The 15,387-nt window shown below is 30.1% G+C and overlaps 1 protein-coding gene across 3 annotated transcripts; it reads left to right on the top strand.

Annotated features, from left to right (window-relative positions):
* Positions 1–107: 107 nt before the first annotated feature.
* On the top strand, positions 108–14,083 carry LOC107455433 (uncharacterized). 3 transcript variants are annotated; one of them, XM_043051876.2, is made up of 2 exons: positions 108–230; positions 3,519–14,083. In XM_043051876.2, the coding sequence occupies exon 2, from the start codon at positions 3,690–3,692 to the stop codon at positions 13,452–13,454; it is 9,765 nt and encodes a 3,254-aa protein (XP_042907810.1). In that variant the 5' UTR covers positions 108–230; positions 3,519–3,689; the 3' UTR covers positions 13,455–14,083. The 3 variants fall into 3 exon arrangements, with proteins under 3 accessions (XP_042907810.1, XP_015928480.2, XP_015928481.2); XM_016072994.3 differs by having other exon boundaries at positions 108–309; XM_016072995.3 differs by having other exon boundaries at positions 132–261.
* Positions 14,084–15,387: the final 1,304 nt, after the last annotated feature.

Here is a 15,387-nt window from a genome sequence, read left to right as displayed (position 1 = left end):
TCCTCAAAAATAAAAGGTTCGCATTAGCATATAAACTGGCTTGTAAAGAATTCAGTCCGCGAAAATCAAGAGAAGTAGAAAACTGAAACTCGTGAAATTTGGACTCAGACTACGAATTTTTATTATTGAATAAATTGGCTATGTAATTTCATTTCTGAAAGAAGTCCAGTTAATGTTTTGAAGTTCTACTTATTTAGTTATTCTAATAATTAAAATATATTTGAAGGATGGTATGAATTGACAGCTATATTATCTTTCTAAGTAATCAAGATTTATTTACTGTTTGTGTAAAGTTATTCTTACTGTATTGTGAGTATTGTGAATTGAATTATTGAAGTTTACTATATTGTGATTATTAAGCATTTCCTATTTTGTGCAGCATTTTAATGGTGTTATGGTTTTATTTGCTCTTTTTCTGAAGAGTCAAATAATTTGTTAGATTTAAGTCGTGGATATCTTTTTTGCCTGTGCATGCAATTAAAAATATATTTATTGATAAAAAGCTTAAAAAATTTTCTATGATTTGGACTGAAAATTATTAGTAAATAAACAGTTAAAAATGCATTTTTGAAAAGAAAAATAAAATTTATTAAAAAAATAATTTTACAATTTAAAATCACTTAAAAAATGTATTAAATGTCTTAAAAAATAGAAACTCATAAAAACTCTTAGTCTCTTCTTCAGAATTAAACTCATAAGCACAGATAATTTTTTAGTGTAATTATTATTTTTACAGTTAATTAATTTTCCTTAAAAATGGAGCATGAATTAAAAAGCAGTGTTTTTAAGAAATAGCGACTTATTTTTACAAAGAGGACGCATTTATAGGGATCAAAGGGTTAGCCGCCTTTCTAAGAACGTTTAGTTAGAACATTGCTATTCAGTAATATGTGATAATGAAGCTGAATATTAATAGTTTTTTTTTTAAAGAAATACCTGTTTTGTAAAGAAATGCCTAATAGGTTTGTTTTAGTTTAAATTGTAACTCAAAAAGCAATTGTAACTTAAACAGAACTCAAAGCTGTTGCTCTTGCCACCATTGATGAAAAATACCCTAATAACAATTAGGTACACATCTACACAGATGGCTCAACTGAGTGAATTACTGGACGAACTGTTTTTTTCCAAACTTTTTCAACTTAAGGAACCTTTAAGTCTTAGAAAATTTCAACAGAGAAATCTTTGCCATTTACCTGGCTCTTCAGAAGATTTTGGAAAAACCAAATGGGACTTTTGCCTTCTTCATTGATCGTCAAACTGAAATACGCACTATCTAAAATTATGCACCTCAGCCTATAGTCATTGAATTCAATTATGAAACTGCTATTAACACTCAACTATCTACTGGTAAGAAAATAATTCTTCAATGGATTCCCAGCTATTGTGTCTTATGTGGAAATAAAAACATATATAATCTCACAAAAAGGGCATCCTTCATGGACCCTCCTGTGTCACCCACTAACCTGAGAAATGCCGAACTCTAAATCAAGCAAAAAATTCAAAACCAGCGAGAAACCTCCAAGAGAGATCAAGTTGTTTTTAAATCTTGGGAGGGCCTTCTAACATCTTGTCTCCCAAAAACACTTCCTAGAACTATTGGAGTCTCATCCTTCCAATTTCTCACTGGACATGACTACCTTAGTCACACATGCACTGTATTAAACTTACTGACTCTAATGATTAAATTTTATGCAAGGAACATGTAAACGTGAATGGCGAGCATCTATGGAACTGCTCCTCCCTCAATGATGCTTATAGTTCTTATTTCAAGACTATCTCAATTCCTGGAGATGCTTCTTATTTGTATTGGACTGCAAGACTTCTTGCTAGAAAGAGCAACTGAAGGACATAATTCCAAAAAAAAGAGATGCCAACTGCTCTGGACACGCCAAAATAATTTTAAAGAAACGGTAAATAGAAATATTTGCAAACAAAATTTTGCAAATATTTGACTATTTTTGCTTGCTTTTTAAAAGGTATAGCATAACTACGATAAAGTGATGAATTATATAAGCCTATGAATTATTTAGCAATAGTGGTGGATAAAAATCTATCAAATTGAATTTATTAAACCAAGAATCACAATTGATAAACTACCTCTTTTAAATATTTATTTGCTGTCTGGAGCAAGTTGGCATCTCTGAGTTTACTCAATATAGCTCTTTGTTCAATAATAATAAATATATATCATTAAACAGGATTTTTTTTTTTTAATTTAATGCTTTTTTTATCTGAATATCTGCTGCTAACTATTCACATTAAATAAAAAATAAGTAAATGAACATGAAGAAAAAGAATGTTCAAAATATTTACTTCTTATTTTATATTTTGTTAATGACATTTATAAAATTAAATATTTTTTAGTTAATTGAATGTTTAACCACAAACAAAACGTTCTTGATGTTATTGTTCATTTATTTTTTATTGTACTACTATAGATATTTTGATCTTTGACCTTAAATGCCTATTTTCAGAAATATCTTTTTTCGAGCTTTGCTGAAGTCCCACTGATTCAGAAAATGGGACTTCTCAATGTATATATCAACTAATACTTTTGAGGTTAAAAATTATTTTATCTTTGTAAAAAAAGCAAACGATTCTCTCAACAGCTCATTTTGGGCTAGAAGGGGTCATAAAGTTTCAGGCTCTACAATTTCAAAAGCATAATTTTGTGCCAATGTGGTTTAAAAAAAGTTAACTTCTTAGGTCAATAAATGTGTAAGAATAAAGAGGAGGGCTAATGATTTTAATCCTATTTTTATAGACTAACTTTTGTTGCAAAGTTAGATTTCTTTAGTCTTAAATGGAGTTGATATAATATTATAACTCAAATAACCCTTTTGAAGTTTAAAGAAGATTTTAATGTCTGCTGGATTTTATTTATAAATATCCTGTCTGATAATTGCACTGCCTTATACATTTTATAATTTCACATGTTTTTATTAAATAATTGTATTAAGCAAAAAAGGCATAAAATTTTTTCTAAAAAGAGAAGTGGTGTACTAGAAACAGATAATTACAATAGTTCTATAAATTTCTCATTTAAGACAAATTTACATAATTTTTTTTATCTTTATTAAGATTATTTTTTTATAGCATAGATGAATTTAAATGGATGATTTATTAATGTTCTATTAATTGGTGTGTGAAGTAGGGGACTGGTAGAGATTTCTAATTATTGTGGAGTACCTATCTGATTTATTAATAAATTCAAATTTATTATATCAATAAATGTATAAGAATAGAGAAGAATTTCTATACATGTTTATTTTTATGGTATTTTAATAAATAAAAAAATTATAAGCTTCGTTGCAAATGGGATTTTTGCTGATTTAAATTAAAGAATTTTATTGTTATAAATCAATACTTTAAGAGTCTAAAATTATTTCATTTTATGTATGCTTTTTTTAAAATTGTTGTTTAAATAAAAATAGCTAGTAACTGTTAGATAAAATTGTTTGTTTATCTTTTATTTATTTGTTTTTTATTTAAATTTTTTTTTTCATTTTGTTTTGCAGGTAAAAATATCTACTTACTGTTAATAATGATTGGCAAAAGTGTATGCCATAGGAATTTTTTACTTTCTGTCATACTTCTGAAGTTACTGTATATTAGAAGAAAGGTTCATTCTGTTGTGTTCAAGTTTTATCATCTGTAAACTAAATTAAACTTAACAACTATCAGAAAGAATGGAGCAGGAAGTTGCTATTTTTTTCCGGAAAATATTAGCCCAGAAAAAGCTTATTAGTTATGAAAAATTGTTCAACATTTTCCTCAAGGAGAGTCATTCTCCTTTAGTAGATAGGTTCAAAAGTTATAATTCTCTACAGATATATAATTTTTTCAACCTTGAGGAAGGTGATTTTTTTCTTTACAAAGGTTATGTGTTTGAAAAACTTCCTTGCATGGCGATTGGGAATTATCAGAAGATTTACTCTGCAGTTGCTTTCCTTTTGAATTGTTATGAGCCTTTGCATTACTTAGAACTGAAGCGTTGCATATTTCATGCTTTTGAATACCTTAAAAAGGAAATGAGTATATTGCGGGAAGAAGCTCAGAATAACTTGTTTAAATCTATTCCTTTTACGGAACAAGATAGAGAAGACTATTACGTGTTAGTTGATGATTATCGACACTTTCAAGGATTTTACATAACAACCGATGAGAAAACACTGTTATGTATTGTTGGAACATTAATGTTTTATAAAATAGTGCATTTTGAAAAGTTATTTAAAGAAATAAAATCCCGTATGCCCATAGAGGAAAGAGCATGTGTGTTTGATTCACCAATTTCAGATCAATTTAGTTTCTTGAAAGAATATTATCCTATTATTAGCATATCAAATGATGGTTATGTATCACTGACAAAGAATTTTATTTTTCCTGCCTGTAGTTATGAAAACGCTCCCAAGAAAGGCTCATTAAAATCTATTGAATTATCTAATCAAAACAACGATAACAATCTAACAGGATTTGTAATAGACAATCTAACTACATTCACATCCAAAGATACTGAGCCAGAAATTAAGAAAGATAGTACTTTTACTAACAAAAAGCTTATTACTGAAACTTTTTCTGTACTGAAACTTTCGAAAAGATTTATTAATGGATTATCTTGTTTACTGAAATATTTTAAGTTTTCTAATAAAGAAAAGCTTACAAAACTCACCCTCCTTGTTTTAGAAGATGTTGAAAATTATTTGCTGCATGTACCACTTCTTGATCGGTGTCATTTTTTAGAAGATTGTTTTAAACATTTTACGATTCTGACTAATGACGTGATAGTTTATAGGACTCCTATCTCCGATGACACTACATTAAGTGAAGAAGAAAAAGATTCCTTTCTTTTCGTTTATATTTTAAGCGTGTGTGGTGCAGTGCATTATCATAAAATATTTGAAAAAGCTTTAGAACACAATAAAACTATACCTCATAACATAGTCTCCGATTCGGAAAAATTGCAATATTTTAAATGCAGACCACATTTGTATTTTATACAACAAAATGATGTCATAACTTTGTCAGATTTACCATCGGTAGATTTGAACATATCTTGTTTTTTGGGTAGCAACCAGCTCATAAGACAAGAAACAGTTGCTCATGATTTTGAATTGTTAAGAACAAAAAGTCTGAATTTAAATTCAATCACAAATTATGATAAAAGTAACCATCCTTCTCAAGAAAAAGCATCAGTTGTTGAAACTTCTAACTCTAATGATGCCCTTGATACCAATTTAAATTTGCATATTGATAATCAAGAAACTACTAAGTGTTATGAAGGAGAAACATCAACCACTGAAGCTTCTAACCTGAATGAAAGTGTAAGCAATGGTCTGAATGCATTTACTGATAAGGTAGAAAGTCAACAGTTTTCAAGAGAAGAAGCCCCTGATGCTGATACGTTTAAAGATGAGGAAGGAAATAGGCAATTTTCTAAAGATCCAGATATTGAAAATTTTAATTTTGGAATTTCAAGATCAGAGCTTATAAACAAGGAAGATTTGCCTATAAATAAGGAAGAAACTAATCAAGTTTTTGTAAAAGAAAAGTCAGTTGCTGAAGCATCTAACTTCAACAAATCTCTGGAAACTTGTTTGAATTCTCTTACAGATGAAAATAACCAAGGAGCATCAGCTTATGAAACTACTGATTCTAATTTGAATTCATTTATAGTTCACCCAGAAAAGAGCCTCATGCTTAATGTAGAACCATCAGTTACTGAAATTTCTAATTTTGTTAAAACTTTGTCTTCAGATTTAGATTTATTGCCATATAAGGAAGAAAGTAGTCATGTTTTCAAAGAAAATGCTTCAATTATTGAAGCTTCCAACATTGTTGAAGCTACTAGTTCAAATTCAGTTGTAGATAACAAAAACACTGTCCAACTTTTTGAAAAAGAAAGCTCAACTAATGAAATTTCTAATTTAATTAAAACTGCAAATGGCGAGGTGAGCTCGCCTGCAAATGACAAAGAAATTCAAAAATTCAATGGAGATGCATCACTTGATGAAACTGACAACTTGAATGAAAGTTTAAACACTGAGATAAATCCAGTTACATGTGATATAAATACCAGCCAGACTTTTGATGAGGAAATGTCAGTTATCGAATCTTCTAATTTAACGAAAACTCCTGACACATATTCACTGACTGAAGATGGGTGTAACACAGCGACATCAGATATTAAAACTGTTAATTTTGTTGACACTCCAGGCAAAGATGCAATAGATTGTAAAGAAACTATTTCGATTATTCAAGAAGTATCAGTTAGTGAAACCTCTGCTTCGATTGGTATTCTAAGCACAGAGGTAATTTCACTTGCCGACAGTGAAAAATATAGCCAAGAGTTTGCAAGAGAAGCCATCTTATTAACTGAAACTCATAATATTAGTAGTATTCCAAGTGCAGATTTGATTTCCCTTTCAAAGGACAAGAACATAAACCAAAATTTTAAAGAAGGTACATTTGCTACATCTACAGATTTAAATTTATTCACAGATCTAAAACCAAATTCCTGCTTAAATTCTGAAGAAATTGATGATAATTCTATTGATAATGACATTCAACCGCTAAATAAAAGCCATTGTGGCTCAAGTTTTGAAGAATCCTATGTGAATATTCAAGATGGTATTGTACAAAATGATGAAAATTTGAAAGAGGTTGAAGTCGCTAGAGAAATGAAAATAGACGAGCTTATCTGTAAACGATTGACAAATGGCATTACTTTTCTATTGAAATATTTTGATCTTCCTGTTAATAGCTTTTTCTTTGAAACCATTATCCATGCCTTGATTGATGTACGAATTAGTTTGAATGCATTACTTTCTTCTTGTGAAAAAGGTTCAATTCTGAAATATTTTGCTTTATGTTCTAACGAATTAAGAATTCTGTCGAAACAATCGGTTTTATTGAAGAAAGTTGATTTAAATAAAGAAGAAAAGGTTTCGTTATTTATCACATACATTCTTATTCAGAAAGGCAGAATGAAATTTCGAGATCTATGTCAGCTTGTGATATGCATGGAAGATAAACCTGAATCTCTTTCCACAAATTCAAATCTTTATTCATTTCTGAAAAAAAATAGCAATATATTTGTTTTAGACCACTCTGAATCTGTGCATCTTGAAGCAATGCAAATCTTTGACGGGCGTTTAAAAATTGATTACAGTAATTTTATTTCTTTTGTCCAGTTAGATGCTTCGAAAATACTTGTTCCTGGTCTGAATTGTGAATGCAGAGAATATAGAAGGTTATGTGCTGCAGTTAATTTTCTCCTTCATTTTTTCATTGTTTTACATTACTCTGAACTCAAAGCTTGTATTTTTTACATTTTAAAGGACATTGAAATATATCTATCTGAGTTTGACGAAGACACTCAAGTCACTATATTTAGATGCATACCTTTCACCGCATCAGAAAAATATCTTTTTAAGCTAGTTAAAACTAGTGATATAAAGATGGGTTTTCTAACCCCCAATGAAAGATTTTTACTTTTTGTTTCCTGCGTTTTAGGATTTCATGACAGAATTTATTTTATAGAACTATTGAAGAAGTATGCAGAGAAACATACTGAGAACGGTGACCCGGTTTTGGCCGATTTAACATTCAGTGATCAAGTGAAGTATCTGAACTCTCTCTATCCATGTATTCTGTTAGATGACCATTACTGGGTGAAAATGCCTGAGGATTTTAAATTCCCAAACATTGAGTTTGAGAAAAATATGAGTATTCAATCTTATGATGAACATTGTAGAAATATTTCTTGGAAGTGTCCTCAACGAAAATGGGGTGATTGGGATAAAAATTGCACACCTGATGAAACTTCCATTGTGGATTCTTCAATTACTGATCTTGATTTTAGATGCATTCTTAAAAAAGTTTGTAAAAAAATAACCAGCAGCATTGCTTATTTATTGCAGTATTTCAGTGTGAAATCTTTCCCTCGTCTCTTATCTATTATGTTCCTAGTACTGGATGATGTGGCATGGGAATTCTCTGCATTGTCTGTTGCAAAACAATCTAATATTCTTAAGGAATGCACCTCTCTCTTTATCAGGAATCACAATGAAAGTATTTCTCTTTGTTTGCCTGATTCTTTGGAGCTATGTGATTTGAAAGAAGCAGAAAAAGATCTTTTACTGATAAGTTTTATAGTCAGCAAAGGTGGAGAGTTACATTATCGAAAAATCTTTGAGAGATATTTTGAACTCCAAGGGCATTTCCCTAGAAAGCTAAATACTGATTCTAGTCACTATTCCTACCTGTCCGACAGAAATAGAATTTTTATGACTCGTAAGAATGGATACTTCCAACTAAGAAATTTGCCTTCTTCCTTTGATTCTAAAATTTTAAATAGCGTTGAATTGGAACTTTGGACAGAGAATATGAATGCAACTGATCTTAATATGAATAGCATTAGTAGCAATAAATCAGAAATTGCAAAAGAGATTAAAGACTTCAAATCTTTTATTAAGCCTGGCATTTCTGAAGCTTTCCTTATTTCAAAGTCAGATTTTCAACATCTGTCAGAAAAGATAACAGAAAATCAATTGTTGAGCTGCATTGTAAGAATGAAACATGGAATTTTCTATCTGTTAAATGCCCTTAAGCTGTCGCTTACTCCACTTCTTTTTAGTTGTGTTGCTTATGTTCTTGCAGATGTCAGAAGGATAATTGTTGAAATGTCCTCACTTGATCGCGATTTGGTATTAAATATTGCTGTCTTTTGCTATGAAGATAGTAATTATAATGATTATTTTGATAAATACAAAATGTCAACAGACTTAACTGATGATGAAAAGAAGTTGTTGTGTATTGTAGCATTTCTAAGTGAAAAGAAAAAAGTCCATTACAAAGATATATTTGATCAATTAGAAAGCTGTACACTTTTATTCAAAAATTTTGAATTGCCTAAAGATCTATGCAATTATATGCTAGAGTGGAATGAAAAATTTTCCGTCGACTCCGAAGGTTTTGTGACCCTGCTTTTGTTTTCTGAAATTAGTTTTTATAGCATCACTGATGATAGTTTTGAAGATTTTTCTGAAAATACTGTTACAGCACTCTTTGAAAATGAAGGAGGAAATAGTTTTCTTCAAACTGAATTTATTCAAAAGTTACAGACTACACTAGTGTTTAAAGAACAGTTGGAAAATATGCTATCAGAGATGAAGACCTTGAACGAAGCTTTTATAGCAGATTATAAACCCACCATTCGAGAAATTATTGCGACCCAAATGAGATCTGGTATTATATATTTGTCAGAATGCTTTGAAGTGATCACTTATCCTTATATTCTTAGTCTTGTCGTCCATGTTTTCCATAATTCTGAAACATATTTCACGTGTTTACCATCCATTGAAAAGTATGATCTTGTAATAAGAATATTGAAACCTCTCACTTTTGATAAAAAGGGTGCAATTTTACTTAATAATGCAATGTGCTCCAAAATATACAGTCTTAACAACGAGGAGAAGGATTTATTGATTTTTGCTTATAAGCTAGCTATTTCAAATGAAATTCTTTTGTCAGATTTAATTTTGTCTATGCAAGAGGGCAAGAATCATTCATCAACAGCTTTAAACTCTAAACATGTTGAAGTTTCTTATTTTGAAAAGCATAATGAGGTATTTCATGTTCTTGATAACGAGCATGTAAAACTGACTCCCTTTCCTAAGTTTGGGTTGAAATTTAAGCTGTTCAGTCAATATTTTCTGCTGAGTCCCGAGAAGTTCAGATCCTTGCTTATGGAAGATAATTTGTTAGAAGTGAAAGAAAAAAGCTGTTTTTCAGTGTTAGATCAAAGCCAAGACACTTCAGTATCTGAGAGAGATGATCTTATAAAACAAAGTGAAAGATTTGGTCTTATTTTTTCAAAAGCACTATCTGAAATTGCCAATGACTCCAAAAATTGTGCTTCAAAGCTTCCGGAAGGTGAACCATCATTTTCTTTCAATGATTGTGATTTAGAGAGTGATAATTCTAAAATCGTGGCAAAAATCATAAAAAAAATTCATGTTGGCTTAGCATTTTTATCAAAATGTTTCGAATGTGTTGCAAAATCTAAACCTCGTTCAGTTTTAATAACTATGCAGTGTTTGGATGATGTAAAGAAGTATTTGGTGGCATTGGAGCCTGCTGATCAAATAGAGTTTATCAATATATGCTTATCATCAATGGTGGTTAAAAATGGAGTTGCTGTTTATAATTCAAGTTTAATTATAAAATTAAGTAACGAAGAGAAATTGAGATTATTTTCTGCTTATCTTTTGAGTTTTGAAACACAAATGCACTATAAAGATATTTATACAAAGTTGTGTATGAAAACTTGCATAGAAATTGATAATCTGAGTTCTATTGGAAAGTACATAAGTTTTCAAGCTAGACATGATATTTTTGAAATTCACCAAGAGCATGTAAAGTTGAATCCATTATTTATTATAGATATGTCTAGAAATTGTCGTGCTGGAAATTATAACAAATCATCCGACATCTTTTTCATGACTGCTAGTGGATCTGAATCTTCTCTGCTGCAGTTTACAGACCTGAAAAATAAACCAAAAATTCAACCAAAGCCAAATCTTGATGCTAAATTTGTGGGTCCATCTGATAATGAACATTTTCAGCCTGAACTTTTAATAGATAATACTATACATTCACTTCAAGAAAAGGCAACAGATGGCTCTGAAAGAGTAATTTCAAATTCCTTGACTGTCCCTGTTGCGAGTAGTAATGAAATATTAGATGCCACTGCCTATGGCTCTACATCTTTTCCTCAGCTTAGAGATATGAAAAACTATTCAGATATTAGCCCAAAGCCTCATATTGATACTGCTAAATGTATGTCCATCTCGGTTACATTTGAAAATAAACAATTAAAACCTTCAAACAGAATGTTTACTGAAAATTCACAAAAAGAAAAAGTAGCATATAATTCTGAAAGTGTATCTTCAGATCCTGCTTATTTTGCAGTCGAGTTTAATTCACAAGCTTTTAAACGAGTTACTAGTGGACTTGTATATTTAATTAATTTGAATATTCCACCATCCCTGCGTGTTATGAAGATTATTGTTCTTTGTTTGCATGATGTTAGAAAGTTGTATGTTTCCCTGCCCCCGCCAAATAAAAATTTCTTTGTTGCTAAATGTTGTGAAATTAACTATGATTTTAAAAATCGTGAAGCTCCACTTGATAAAAAGGAGAAGTGTTTGCTAACCCGTAGTGAAAAAGAATTACTGTGTTTCGCATATGCTCTGCAGCAATTAAGAAAATCTCATTATCGCAAAGTATTTTGGCAGGCAATCCATGTGGGCAAAGATGTCAACCATTTACTGCCAGACAAAGATATATTTTGGTATTTTAAGCGAAAGCCAGAAATATTTGTGATTACTGGTGATGGCTTTGTAAAGTTTGTGCCATTTGAGTTTGTGAAATATCGGTCTAAAGAGTATGCAAACAGCCAAGAAAAAATATTAAAAAGGAAAGTTAATCTTGTTTCACCAGAAGGAGAAGGTGTCAGTCATGTTAAAAGCTTTGCTTTAGAGAGAAACGATTCATCAAATCATCTGCAAGAAAAATCTGATAAAATAAGTGACACACCCAACTACAAGAAATCCTTGTCAGATATACAAAATGAGCCTAAAATATCTGCCAAATGTAGTGAAGAACATAAAACACCTATTACTAAGAGTTATGAGCAAGAAAAACCTATTAGAAGTAGTACTGAACAGAAAAAACATACAGGAATGAATCATGATCAAGTAAAACTTATTGAAATGAGCTCTAAACAGAAAAAAGCTTCCACAAAGGGTCCTCATCTGGAAGAAGCTACAACAAAGAGTTGTGAACAGAGAAAAACTATCGCAAAGAGTTGTGAACTGGAAAAACCTGTCAGAAAGAGTCTTGAACAAGAAAAACATGCCAAAGAGAGTCATAAAGAAATCTTCAATGAAATGCAAAAGGTAATCTTTAATGAAATGCGAAAGAATACTTTCTTTATTAGCGGAACTGAAAAGGTTTCTCAACTTCAGCGAAATGATGCTATACAAAATAAAGAGCTTATGGCTATTCAGAAACAATCAAGTGATACTGAAAATTTGTCCAACAATCGATGTTCAATTGACTTTATTAAAGATCAAAAAGCAAATGAATCTTTAAGTTCAGGAAAAGTATCTGTGATAAAAGAGAATTTTATTTCTAAACATTCCATGATTAAAATTAAAGATGTTTCTGTTCAGTTACGGATTAAGGCATCCGCTGCCCTCATTTACAAACATTTCCAATTAGCTTTGTCTGCAAATCTTGCTGTTCAAGCTGTGGTGCATGCCTTAGAAGATGTCAAGAGGCTTTTTATGAATACAACGTGTGTTGATGAAATATCATTGTGTGGTAATGAAAATGACATCAATTTGCCATACGGTGAATATTTAAAGGATGAAGAGAAGGGTTTGCTAGTATTTACATGTATTTTGTTAATTATGAAGTCTTGTCATTGCAGTGAGCTATTTCAAAAAATGAAGTCTTTAAATACATCATTTGCAAGTGATATACTTAAAAATAATGAGGATTTCAATTACTTCAATCAGAGAAATAACTATTTTTCAGTCACTAGTGATGGTTATGTAGTTTTGAAAAAGACTTTTTCCCGTGTGTTGCTCAAGTTTAGTCAAATTATGAAGGATAACTCATATCTTCTCATAAATGCCTCTAAGTCTGAAGTAAGAAGTTCACAGTTTAGTTTGAATAAATTTGATCTGTTAACTGTTGAAGTTCTTGATCTCTGCAATCATGTTTTTGTTGATATGCGCCGTAAAGGTGTCTTGGCAACTGAAGCTAGTAGTAGAGCTAAGACTGCATCTATTAGCTCTACTGATGCATTGGTCTGTGAAGAGCATAGAACTTACTGTGATAATTTAGTTGACTCATTTTTAAAGTGCCCAGAAGATAAATACTTCACGCAGGGAACACCTCAACACTCAGTCTTTGTGTCCGGAAACCCTGAATCTGAAAATGTGCCTTGTGATAAAGTTGTATGTTCTGGCTCAGAGTTAATGAAAGTGTGTGCCGTTCCTAACCTCGAGCATACAACTTCTAACTGTGATACTGCAAAAAATTCCGTCTTAAACTGCTCAAAGAAGGAAGCCCACACGAACGCAATATTTAAAACGGACTCAGTTAGCCAGGATCACACTAATGTTGATAAATTGGAATCTGTCCATTCTCCTGTTTTGGAACTAAGAACATTAAAATTTTTTATTATAATATTGGTTTCTAATAATGGTGTGGTCCCGTCATTCCTTTATGAGAAATTGAAAATTGCATCCCAAGAAGTTCAACATTATTTTAAGTCAAAGTATCCAGGTGGCATTATTACATTTTTTCAAAATTACCCTGATGTGTTCCATGTTTCCTCATTTACAAAGTTAATTTATCTGAGAAGTAATGCATTTAAGTGATTTTCAAAAAGTACTGTTTTTCATTTCACTGTTTTTGTGTAACATATTTCATCAGATAAAAATTTGTTCGAACTTTATTTACACAAATATTTTTTTAGTTAAGTGTGAAATGTAAAGTCTTTCCTGTTTCATTGATTTAATGTTTGTTGAATTCAGATTTTTTTTTTATTTAACGCAGGTTATTTATTTTTTTTTGTACTTTCTGATAGTTTATTTAATGTTGTGCAATAACTGTAACAGCAGAATAGTATTTTTGAATGAAAACTGTATACTTTTGGTGTGCAATAAAATTTTGGATAAAAGTTTTAATGTTAAGATATTTCATAGAACATTTTGTATACGTTTTCCTTAAACAATTTTTATTTGAATAAAGTGGGAGAATTTTTATTCTATGAATGAAAAAGAAATGACGCAAAATTTTCTAGATGTGAGATTTATATGAGGACGTCTTACTGCGGGAGAAAGCCTTAATGCAAATGTTCTTTCACTTGTGTAATTAATTTAAAATTTAAAGCACAATAAGAGTGACTTCAGGTAAACCTAGAATAAATCATGTTTTTCAGGTAAACCTAGACTAAATCAATTAAATGCTGAATTTTTTTTCTGAAATATTTAAATGCAAAAAAAAATATATATATATTACATGATACGATTATGCAGTGAGAAAGTAATCTTGCAATAAGTTAAGCACATTTTGATATTTTATTTTAGGTTTACCTGAATTCATTTTTCTCTTAACTTTACATTTTTAAAAAAATACCAATTGAGCTGAGACAGAATTTGCTACAAAAAGTTTCTCCTGCATTATGATATATCAAGAGAAAAAGTAGTTCTGAAGAATATTTCATATAATATGGAGTTCTGCTAAGTTCTAAATTGTTTTCATAAGGAACGTATGAAACTAGAATTTTGTTAATTATTATTAATATTTTTGTCTTCAAATATCACCCAACACTGCCCAACATTTCCTCATTTTATGTAGCCTTCATTGAGAAAGTTCTTTGTAAATTATAACAATGGTGTTAACAACCATTATTGTTTTTTTTAATGATGTCATTTATGACGTCAATATTTATTGGTATTTTGGTAGCAAGTAACATTGAATGAATGTTGATCTTGTATAATTAACCATGGTAACCATATATTCAAAACTATTTAAGTTAATTCTGTCATTTAAGATGTGAATTCAATGAGTATTTACATAAGAGGACTACATAATGCGAAGAAAATATATTTAAGTGACCATGTAGTCTTTCTTCTTCATCAGCACTGCAGCCTAGTGCAAGCCAAGGCTTTCTCAATTAGCTGCCGGGCGACTTTGAGCTAGATTTTTCCACATAATAATTCCTAAACATAGTAAATAAAGTCCTAAACATAATAAATAGTAGTCCTAAACATAATAAATAGTAGTCCTAAACATAATGAATAAAATTTTTGTTGCTTGTTTATTTGAGAATGATAATTAAAATTTTATAATCAATTGTATAAATTTCAATTTGCTTTTATTTTATTGTTTTTCAAATACTTAAAGTACTGTCACTTTACCTAAAAACAGTAGCCTAAGCATATAAATCTTTCATTTACGTATTATTTCAGTTTTATTATTTGATGCTTAGTGTTTAAACTGACTGATGTCTATAAATTTTTAAAAAGGCAGTGTCAGAAAGAAATTATTATGTTTTTTTATGCATTATTTGTAAACTGAAAACATAAATTCTGCTATTGATCTATCCACAGTAAATTGAAAGTTAAAATCGAAAAGTTTCAAAATAATTTAGTAGATGAAAAGTCAAATTCAATTTATAGGAAATTGGTTACAAAGAATTAAAAATTGATCTGCCACTCCTTTAATGGCATGTTTTAAATTTTTTGAGTAGAATTTAAAAAAAAAAAGTATTTATTTCTTTTAAAAATGTTTTAGATTGAAAATGCA

This window comes from Parasteatoda tepidariorum, chromosome 6 (genome assembly GCF_043381705.1).
Source record: "Parasteatoda tepidariorum isolate YZ-2023 chromosome 6, CAS_Ptep_4.0, whole genome shotgun sequence".
Taxonomy (NCBI): Eukaryota; Metazoa; Arthropoda; class Arachnida; order Araneae; family Theridiidae; genus Parasteatoda; species Parasteatoda tepidariorum.
This window is presented reverse-complemented; position numbering and strand designations above follow the sequence as displayed.

Bases quoted from the DNA above. Each gene is read 5' to 3' on its own strand.
- LOC107455433 (XM_043051876.2), top strand. From the start codon at position 3,690: ATGGAGCAGGAAGTTGCTATTTTTTTCCGGAAAATATTAGCCCAGAAA.